This window comes from Oncorhynchus mykiss, chromosome 9 (genome assembly GCF_057628025.1).
Source record: "Oncorhynchus mykiss isolate SJ-2025 chromosome 9, ASM5762802v1, whole genome shotgun sequence".
NCBI lineage: Eukaryota > Metazoa > Chordata > Actinopteri > Salmoniformes > Salmonidae > Oncorhynchus > Oncorhynchus mykiss.
Window position 1 is genome coordinate 10,120,666 of NC_143030.1, and position 11,128 is coordinate 10,131,793.

Consider the following 11,128-nt stretch of genomic DNA (forward strand, 5'->3'; position numbering starts at 1 on the left):
GAAGTAGCATCTCTGTGTGTAGAGTAAAGGGGATCCAGAAGTAGCTTCTCTGTGTGTAGAGTAAAGGTGGTCCAGAAGTAGCATCTCTGTGTGTAGAGTAAAGGTGGTCCAGAAGTAGCTTCTCTGTGTGTAGAGTAAAGGTGGTCCAGAAGTAGCTTCTCTGTGTGTAGAGTAAAGGTGGTCCAGAAGTAGCATCTCTGTGTGTAGAGTAAAGGGGATCCAGAAGTAGCATCTCTGTGTGTAGAGTAAAGGTGGTCCAGAAGTAGCATCTCTGTGTGTAGAGTAAAGGGGATCCAGAAGTAGCATCTCTGTGTGTAGAGTAAAGGGGATCCAGAAGTAGCATCTCTGTGTGTAGAGTAAAGGGGATCCAGAAGTAACATCTCTGTGTGTAGAGTAAAGGGGATCCAGAAGTAGCATCTCTGTGTGTAGAGTAAAGGTGGTCCAGAAGTAGCATCTCTGTGTGTAGAGTAAAGGGGATCCAGAAGTAGCATCTCTGTGTGTAGAGTAAAGGTGGTCCAGAAGTAGCATCTCTGTGTGTAGAGTAAAGGTGGTCCAGAAGTAGCATCTCTGTGTGTAGAGTAAAGGTGGTCCAGAAGTAGCATCTCTGTGTGTAGAGTAAAGGGGATCCAGAAGTAGCTTCTCTGTGTGTAGAGTAAAGGGGATCCAGAAGTAGCATCTCTGTGTGTAGAGTAAAGGGGATCCAGAAGTAGCATCTCTGTGTGTAGAGTAAAGGGGATCCAGAAGTAGCATCTCTGTGTGTAGAGTAAAGGGGATCCAGAAGTAGCATCTCTGTGTGTAGAGTAAAGGGGATCCAGAAGTAGCATCTCTGTGTGTAGAGTAAAGGGGATCCAGAAGTAGCATCTCTGTGTGTAGAGTAAAGGGGATCCAGAAGTAGCATCTCTGTGTGTAGAGTAAAGGGGATCCAGAAGTAGCATCTCTGTGTGTAGAGTAAAGGGGATCCAGAAGTAGCATCTCTGTGTGTAGAGTAAAGGGGATCCAGAAGTAGCATCTCTGTGTGTAGAGTAAAGGGGATCCAGAAGTAGCATCTCTGTGTGTAGAGTAAAGGGGATCCAGAAGTAGCATCTCTGTGTGTAGAGTAAAGGGGATCCAGAAGTAGCATCTCTGTGTGTAGAGTAAAGGGGATCCAGAAGTAGCATCTCTGTGTGTAGAGTAAAGGGGATCCAGAAGTAGCATCTCTGTGTGTAGAGTAAAGGGGATCCAGAAGTAGCATCTCTGTGTGTAGAGTAAAGGGGATCCAGAAGTAGCATCTCTGTGTGTAGAGTAAAGGGGATCCAGAAGTAGCATCTCTGTGTGTAGAGTAAAGGGGATCCAGAAGTAGCATCTCTGTGTGTAGAGTAAAGGGGATCCAGAAGTAGCATCTCTGTGTGTAGAGTAAAGGGGATCCAGAAGTAGCATCTCTGTGTGTAGAGTAAAGGGGATCCAGAAGTAGCATCTCTGTGTGTAGAGTAAAGGGGATCCAGAAGTAGCATCTCTGTGTGTAGAGTAAAGGGGATCCAGAAGTAGCATCTCTGTGTGTAGAGTAAAGGGGATCCAGAAGTAGCATCTCTGTGTGTAGAGTAAAGGGGATCCAGAAGTAGCATCTCTGTGTGTAGAGTAAAGGGGATCCAGAAGTAGCATCTCTGTGTGTAGAGTAAAGGGGATCCAGAAGTAGCATCTCTGTGTGTAGAGTAAAGGGGATCCAGAAGTAGCATCTCTGTGTGTAGAGTAAAGGTGGTCCAGAAGTAGCATCTCTGTGTGTAGAGTAAAGGTGGTCCAGAAGTAGCATCTCTGTGTGTAGAGTAAAGGTGGTCCAGAAGTAGCATCTCTGTGTGTAGAGTAAAGGTGGTCCAGAAGTAGCATCTCTGTGTGTAGAGTAAAGGTGGTCCAGAAGTAGCATCTCTGTGTGTAGAGTAAAGGGGATCCAGAAGTAACATCTCTGTGTGTAGAGTAAAGGGGATCCAGAAGTAGCATCTCTGTGTGTAGAGTAAAGGGGATCCAGAAGTAGCATCTCTGTGTGTAGAGTAAAGGGGATCCAGAAGTAGCATCTCTGTGTGTAGAGTAAAGGTGGTCCAGAAGTAGCATCTCTGTGTGTAGAGTAAAGGGGATCCAGAAGTAGCATCTCTGTGTGTAGAGTAAAGGGGATCCAGAAGTAGCATCTCTGTGTGTAGAGTAAAGGGGATCCAGAAGTAGCATCTCTGTGTGTAGAGTAAAGGGGATCCAGAAGTAGCATCTCTGTGTGTAGAGTAAAGGGGATCCAGAAGTAGCATCTCTGTGTGTAGAGTAAAGGGGATCCAGAAGTAGCATCTCTGTGTGTAGAGTAAAGGGGATCCAGAAGTAGCATCTCTGTGTGTAGAGTAAAGGGGATCCAGAAGTAGCATCTCTGTGTGTAGAGTAAAGGGGATCCAGAAGTAGCATCTCTGTGTGTAGAGTAAAGGGGATCCAGAAGTAGCATCTCTGTGTGTAGAGTAAAGGTGGATCCAGAAGTAGCTTCTCTGTGTGTAGAGTAAAGGTGGTCCAGAAGTAGCATCTCTGTGTGTAGAGTAAAGGTGGTCCAGAAGTAGCTTCTCTGTGTGTAGAGTAAAGGTGGTCCAGAAGTAGCATCTCTGTGTGTAGAGTAAAGGGGATCCAGAAGTAGCATCTCTGTGTGTAGAGTAAAGGGGATCCAGAAGTAGCATCTCTGTGTGTATAGTAAAGGTGGTCCAGAAGTAGCATCTCTGTGTGTAGAGTAAAGGGGATCCAGAAGTAGCATCTCTGTGTGTAGAGTAAAGGGGATCCAGAAGTAGCATCTATGTGTGTAGAGTAAAGGGGATCCAGAAGTAGCATCTCTGTGTGTAGAGTAAAGGGGATCCAGAAGTAGCATCTCTGTGTGTAGAGTAAAGGGGATCCAGAAGTAGCTTCTCTGTGTGTAAAGTAAAGGTGGTCCAGAAGTAGAATCTCTGTGTGTAGAGTAAAGGTGGTCCAGAAGTAGCTTCTCTGTGTGTAGAGTAAAGGTGGTCCAGAAGTAGCTTCTCTGTGTGTAGAGTAAAGGTGGTCCAGAAGTAGCAGCTCTGTGTGTAGAGTAAAGGGGATCCAGAAGTAGCATCTCTGTGTGTAGAGTTAAGGTGGTCCAGAAGTAGCATCTCTGTGTGTAGAGTAAAGGGGATCCAGAAGTAGCTTCTCTGTGTGTAGAGTAAAGGGGATCCAGAAGTAGCATCTCTGTGTGTAGAGTAAAGGGGATCCAGAAGTAGCATCTCTGTGTGTAGAGTAAAGGTGGTCCAGAAGTAGCATCTCTGTGTGTAGAGTAAAGGTGGTCCAGAAGTAGCATCTCTGTGTGTAGAGTAAAGGGAATCCAGAAGTAGCATCTCTGTGTGTAGAGTAAAGGTGGTCCAGAAGTAGCATCTCTGTTTGTAGAGTAAAGGTGGTCCAGAAGTAGCATCTCTGTGTGTAGAGTAAAGGGGATCCAGAAGTAGCATCTCTGTGTGTAGAGTAAAGGGGATCCAGAAGTAGCATCTCTGTGTGTAGAGTAAAGGGGATCCAGAAGTAGCATCTCTGTGTGTAGAGTAAAGGGGATCCAGAAGTAGCATCTCTGTGTGTAGAGTAAAGGGGATCCAGAAGTAGCATCTCTGTGTGTAGAGTAAAGGGGATCCAGAAGTAGCATCTCTGTGTGTAGAGTAAAGGGGATCCAGAAGTAGCATCTCTGTGTGTAGAGTAAAGGTGGTCCAGAAGTAGCATCTCTGTGTGTAGAGTAAAGGTGGTCCAGAAGTAGCATCTCTGTGTGTAGAGTAAAGGTGGTCCAGAAGTAGCATCTCTGTGTGTAGAGTAAAGGTGGTCCAGAAGTAGCATCTCTGTGTGTAGAGTAAAGGTGGTCCAGAAGTAGCATCTCTGTGTGTAGAGTAAAGGTGGTCCAGAAGTAGCATCTCTGTGTGTAGAGTAAAGGTGGTCCAGAAGTGTTTTCTCTCTGGTTGCACATTTAACATGCTGATAGAAATAAAACTGTTTTAAGTTTCCCTGCATTAAAGTCCCCGGCCACTAGGAGCGCCGCCTCTGCGTTTTCTTGTTTGCTTATGGTGGAATATGATTACGTCTCTCTGCCGGATCCTACAATCCTTTAAGCCTCTGTGTCTTTCGTCACTGTACGTGGAAAAAAGTCATCTAACCTGGAGTATTCAGTGAGAGGGGGGGGGGGGGGGGGGGTGGGGGGGGGGGTGGCTGAGTAAAAAGCATATCTGACATGTGGGAGTCGCGCCATGCACCAAGCAGTCCTATATCCTGTATTCGTAGAGTTTCTTGACTCTCGTTAATAATCACCGAAATGAAAGCTAGACAGTCGGGGAACATCGGAAAAAAAAAAGAAAAAAAACATGCATCAAAGACTATTTTTTAGTATCATTTTGACAGCGAGGAAATATAACACATTTTCCCTGCGGACCTCGTTGAAGACCGAATGAGGCCCCGGGACTAAATGAGGTGGACACCCCTGGTGTAGACTAAAGGAGGTGGACACCCCTGGTGTAGATTAAAGGAGGTGGACACCCCTGGTGTAGACTAAAGGAGGTGGACACCCCTGGTGTAGACTAAATGAGGTGGACACCCCTGGTGTAGACTAAAGGAGGTGGGCACCCCTGGCGTTGGACAGCCAATAAAGCAATTAAAAGATCAGATTTTTAATTCACCTGTATGATTTAAGTGTTCTATTTAATTATGTGGTATATAAATAACATCTGTTCCTTCCCTCCAGACTCCCTGCAGCTCTCTGTCTCTGAAGAGGAGGTTCCCCCTGAGCAGCAGCACTGTGAGCAGGAGTGGAGCCCCAGTCTGGGACAGGAGGACCCAGAGACCAAACAGATTAAAGAGGAACAGGAGGAAGTCAGGACCAGTCAGGAGGAAGAGCAGCTTCAAGGGCTCTTTGATACCAAAGACTCCATATTCACTCCTTCCTGTGTGAAAAGTGAATGTGATCAGGAGGACCCACTTCAGTCCTTGACTCTTCCCCAAACCCAGACTGTGGAGAACAGAGAGAGTGACTCTAAACCAGTGGATCTCACACCCTTTGGAACTGTGACCCACATTAAGGGTCTCAACATTCCCTGTGACCCTCCAGATAATCAAAACAATGCCTCCAGACACAGCTCAGCCGTAAGCAGCTACACAGTAGGACTTGACTACAGTCCACCATTGGTTCCCAGCCCACCATTGGATCCCAGCCCACCATTGGATCCCAGTCCACCATTAGATCCCAGTCCACCATTGGTTCCCAGCCCACCATTGGTTCCCAGTCCACCATTAGATCCCAGCCCACCATTAGATCCCAGTCCACCAGTGGATCCCAGTCCACCATTGGATCCCAGTCCACCATTGAAGAAACACTGTTCCAAACCCAGCACCACATCTAGAAAAACTCACCACTGCCGTGACTGTGGTGCAACGTTTCCTCTGAAAGCTGACCTGCAGAGACATGTGACTCTCACCAGGAAGACACCCAGTGACTGCAGCTTTGGCAATAAACTCAACAACTCCACCTGTAAACTGAAGGCCCATGTCCGACTCTGTCACGGTGGTAAACCCTGTATCTGTCCAGTTTGTGGAAAGACCTTCAAACACAAAGGAATTCTGTCCAGGCACATGAGGATTCACACAGGAGAGAAACCATTTAGCTGTGGTGACTGTGGGAGAAGCTTCAGTCAGAAGGTGAGACTAACTGAACATAAACTCACTCACACAGGAGAGAAACCATTTAGCTGTGGAGACTGCGGGAAAAAATTTAATTGGAAGGGGCACCTAAACATGCACAAACTGATTCACACAGGAGAGAAACCATTTAGCTGTGGTGATTGTGGGAAAGGCTTCAATCGGATGGCAGACCTAAGGAGGCACAAACTGACTCACGCAGGAGAGAAACCATTTAGCTGTGGTGACTGTGAGAAAAGCTTCAATTTCAAGAATAATCTAACCAGGCATAAACTGACTCACACAGGTGAGTGTGGGAAGAGCTTTAATCAAAAGGGGGACCTGACGAGGCACGAACTGACTCACACAGGAGAGAAATCACATGGCTGCTCCGTCTGTGGTAAAGGATTCACTCAGAAGTCTCATCTGCTGAGGCATGTGGATAAAATCCACAAAGGAAGAAAACAGGACAGAAACTGAAAGAGGAAAGAACATTAGGACTAAGAGTTTGTCTGTCAGGTAAGTGAATAAAAAGGCAGGATGTGTACAAATCTCTTAGGAAGCAACAGCGATATGGCCCTCATCAAATATGCATATGACATGGCTCTGGTTGCTTGCCTGGAGGTCAAGTCCATCTCCAGCAACTCCCAATTCATTGACTGCCTTTTCACGTGGTTTGACAATATCTTAGGAGCTCAGTCTGGGTCTCAACTTACTATTAAGACTCAGAATAGTAGAATACACCAGGTCCAATTTAGACATTTGGTTGTGCATCAGCACTTTGTTTGTCACTGATGGTCACTGAATTAGCGATTTTAGATTGGAAGTTAGTCTAGCCAGCTATCTATCCTTAGTAGTAATCATGGCCAAATAGCGACCGGGCAAGGCACGTTCCTTTTGATAGTCATTCTCACTCAGATGTTATTACAAAATGTGTTTTTTTTTATTGTAGGAAATTATCTTTAAAACTGTAAAATAAAATCTCCTCCCCGTGGCAAAATGGTGGGGGGGCACCCCAACCAAATCTCTTAGGGCCCCAAAAGACTAGAGCCGACCCTGGATTTACTTTCACCGATACTAATGATCAAACACTACAGACTTCCCCTTTTATCACCACCGAAAGAGACACACACAGTGCATTCAGAAAGTATTCAGACCCCTTAACTTTTTCCACATTTTGTGTCACCGCTTTATTCTAAAAATATATCTATACATTTACATTCCTATACATACTCCATAATGACAAAGCTAAAACAGGTCTTTTAGATATATTTGCAAATGTATTAAAACATTTTTTAAAACATACCTTGTTTACATAACTATTCAGACCCTTTGCTATGAGACTTAAAATTGAGCTCAGGTGCGTCTTGTTTCCAATTGGTCATCCTTGATGTTTCTACAACTTGATTGGGAGTCCACCTGTGGTAAAGTCCATTACTTGGACGTGATTTGGAAAGGCACACAGTGGTTCTTCCTTTTAAAAGTTGTGGCGTGCTGCAGAATTGTATGGCACGTTATTTATGTGTCAGCCATTGTTGCCAGAAGGATGCAATATACCACCATCTACCACAAACTACCACAAACTGTCACGGCTCAAAACTTGTAAATGAAGAAGACCACACACCTGTCTATGTAAGGTCCCACAGTTGACAGCACACGTCAGAGCAAAAACCAAGTCATGCGGTCGAAGGAATTGTCCGTAGATCTCCGAGACAGGATTGTGTCGAGGCACAGATCTGGGGAAGGGTACCAAAAAACATCTGGAGCATTTAATGTCCCCTAAGGACACAGTGGCCTCCATCATTCTTAAATGGAATAAGTTTGGAACCACCAAGACTCTTCCTAGAACTGGCCGCCTGGCCAAACTGGGCAATCGGGGGAGAAGGGCCTTGGTCAGGGAGGTGTCGAAGAACCCGATGGTCACTCTGACACAGCTCCAGAGTTCCTCTGTGGAGATGGGAGAATCTTCCAGAAGGACAACCATCTCTGCAGCACTCCACCAACCAGGCCTTTATGGTAGAGTGGCCAGACGGAAGCCACTCCTCAGTAAAAGGCACATGACAGCCCGCTTGGCGTTTGCCAAAAGGCAGCTAAAGACTCTCAGACCATGAGAAACAATTTTCTCTGTTCTGATGCACCAAGCATGAACTATTGGCCTGAATGCCAAGAGTCACGTCTTGAGGAAACCTGGCACCATCCCTACAATGAAGATTGGTGGTGGCAGCATCATGCTATGGGGATGTTTTTCAACGGCAGGGACTATGAGACTTGATCGAGGGGAAGATGAACGTAGCGAAGTACAGAGATCCTTAATGAAAACCTGCTGCAGAGCGTTCAGGACCTCAGACTGGGGCGAAGGTTCACCTTCCAACAGGACAACGACCCTAAGCACACAGCCAAGACAACGAAGGAGTGGCTTCGGGACAAGTCTCTAAATGTCCTTGAGTGGCCCAGCCAGAGCCCGGACTTGAACCCGATCGAACATCTCTAGAGAGACCTGAAAATAGCTGTGCAGCAACGCTCCCCATCCAAACAGACAGAGCTTGAGAGGATCTGCAGAGAAGAATGGGAGAAACTACCCAAAGACAGATGTGCCAAGCTTGTAGCATCATACCCAAGAAGACTCCAGGCTGTAATCGCTGCCAAAGGTGCTTCAACAAAGTACAGAGTAAAGGGTCTGAATACTTATATAAATGTGATTTATTTCAGTTTATTTGTTATCAATTTGCTAAAAAAATTTAAAACCTGTTTTTGCTTTTTAATTATGGAGTATTGTGATGTCATTATGGGGTATTATGATGTCATTATAGCGTATTGTGATGTCATTATGGATTTTTGTGTGTAGATTGATGAGTATAAAAAACAACAATTTAATAAATTTTAGAATAAGGCTGTGAATTAACAATGTGGAAAAAGTCAAGGGGTCTGAATACTTTCCAAATGCACTTCTTGCCAGATTTTCCCTGTTGGACACGGGATTGGAACCTTCCACTTGTCTCAACCACTAGACTACGGTCTTGTCTCTCTTAACCACTAGACTACGGTCTTGTCTCTCTTAACCACTAGACTACGGTCTTGTCTCTCTTAACCACTAGACTACGGTCTTGTCTCTCTTAAGAAAATGACTGTAAAAACTGCCAAATCCCAGTGGAGTGATGAAGAATTAAAAAAAATATCTGGTTGAGAGCGACGATGCAACAGGAATGGCAAACAAGTCTGTCTGCACAGCCGATTGGCAAAGTGTAATGTAAATTGAGAAATCATGTCACTAAACAAAACAAAAAGAACAAGAAACTGAACTATGAAACGATAAAGATAAATTATAAAGTCAAATGGGAAAAAAAAGCATTGGAATACTTTAAATTAAATTATGGGCAGAAAGACAAATTCAAATCCATCGTTCATTGAATCAGATGGCTCAACGCCTTTTGATGTTGCCAATTACTTCAATTACTATTTCATGGGCAGAGTAAGTAAACTTAAGCATGAAATGCCAACAACAACATATGAGCCATCAATTTCACGAGTAAAATAATAATAATAATAATAATAATAATAATAATAATAATAATAATAATAATAATAATAATGAAGGAAAAGCATGATACATTTATGTTTGGTGACGAGGGAAATTATTGTTGTCCATCAATAATGAGAAAAATACCTGGTATTGACAACTTTGATGCAAAGATACTGAGGATGGACCAATCAGCTTGATGCCGACCCTTAGCAAACATATGTAAAAAAAAAAAATGTAAAAATGGTTTTGACCAAATACAATGCTATTTCTCTGTAAACAAATTAACAACTGCCTTTTAGCATGGTTATAGAGAAGGACACTCAACATGTACTGCAATGACACAAATGACTGATGATTGGTTGAAAAAAATTGATAATAAGAGGATTGTGGGAGCTGTACTGTTAGATTTCAGTGCAGCCTTTGATATTATTCACCATAACACAAAACAAATAGTGTTTGGGCTTTTGAACTTCTGTCATATCGTCGATTCAGAGCCATCTATCTAATAGAGAGTTTTCTTTTAATGGAATTTTCTCTAATGTTAAACATGTAAAGTGTGGTGTACCGCAAGACAACTCTCTAGGCCCTCTACTAATTTTAAATGTTTCACCAATGACCTGCCACTGGCATTATACAACGCCTGTGTGTCCATGTATGCTGATGATTCAACCCTATACAGCTAGTGAAATCACTGCAACACTAAACTGAGAGTTGCAGTCAGTTTTTAGAATGGGTGGCCTGTAATAAACTAGTCCTGAACATCTCTAAAACTAAGAGCATTGTAATTTGGTACAAATCACCTCAGCTGAATCTGGTCATGAATAATGTGGCGTTTGAGCAAGTTGAGGAGACTAAATTACTTAGTGTTATCTTGGATTGTAAACTGTCATGGTCAATACATTTTGATTCAATGTTTGCGAAGATGGGGAGAGGTCTGTCCGTGATAAAGAGATGCTCTGCTTTTTTGACACCACACTCAACAAATAAAGTCCTGCAGGCTCTAATCTGCTTTCATCTTGAGTATTGCTCAGTCATTTTGGTCAGGTGCTGCAAAGAAGGACCTAAAAAAATAGCAGCTGGCCCAGAACAGAGCGGCGCATCTAGCTCTTCACTGTAATCAGGCGGCTAATATCAATAAGATGCTAAAAGTACAGGAGAGACTGATTTGCATCATTTCTTGTTTTTATAAGAAACATGAATGTGTTGAAAATTCCAAATCGTTTGAATGGTCAACTTACACACAGCACTGACGCACACACGTACCCCACCAGACATGCCACCAGGGGTCTTTTCACAGTCCCCAAATCCAGAACTAATTTCAAGAAAACGTACAATATTATATAGTCATAATTGCATGAAACCCATCTCAGAAAGATCAAATGAAAAGCAGACATGGTTTCAAAAAACCTAAAGCAACACCTCAAGACACAAAGCCTCTCCCCTATTTCACCTAGATATTATGTGTATATATATTTCATAACAGATAATGGAGCTCCTAATAAAATGCCCAAACATTTGTTATTATGTCTCCAGAGATATAAGTGGCTGTTTTTGATTTGGAGGGGTGGTAGCATTAAATGATTCAAATGTGTCATGACTTTGTCAATCAGCTTGTTGTTAAATGTATCTTAATTATTGTTTAGTGTTTCTGTATCAATATGGACTTTGTAAAAATCTACAAACTTGGAATCTGGGTCCTAGCTGATTGCACTCAGGCACATCTAAAGGCTGCATAGATCATAGAGATCTTGAATTCATTTGTATGATTCAGGTGTTCTATTTACTTCTGTGGTATATACTGCAGATGACCTCTACCCTCGTCTCCATCCCTCCAGACTCCCTGCAGCTCTCTGTCTCTGAAGAGGAGGTTCCCCCTGAGCAGCAGCACTCTGAGCAGGAGTGGAGCCCCAGTCTCGGGCAGGAGGACCCAGCCACCACACAGATTAAAGAGGAACAGGAGGA

The 11,128-nt window shown here is 43.8% G+C and overlaps 1 protein-coding gene across 1 annotated transcript in view; it reads left to right on the forward strand.

Moving 5' to 3' along the window:
- Positions 1-6,207, forward strand: part of LOC110531367 (uncharacterized) — a 36,310-nt gene extending 30,103 nt beyond the window's left edge. Inside the window, exon 2 of the mRNA XM_036989240.2 lies at positions 4,718-6,207. Within this exon, the coding sequence (XP_036845135.2) occupies positions 4,718-6,126 (1,409 nt within the window). The 3' untranslated portion in view covers positions 6,127-6,207. The remainder of the gene's footprint in view (positions 1-4,717) is intronic.
- Positions 6,208-11,128: the final 4,921 nt, after the last annotated feature.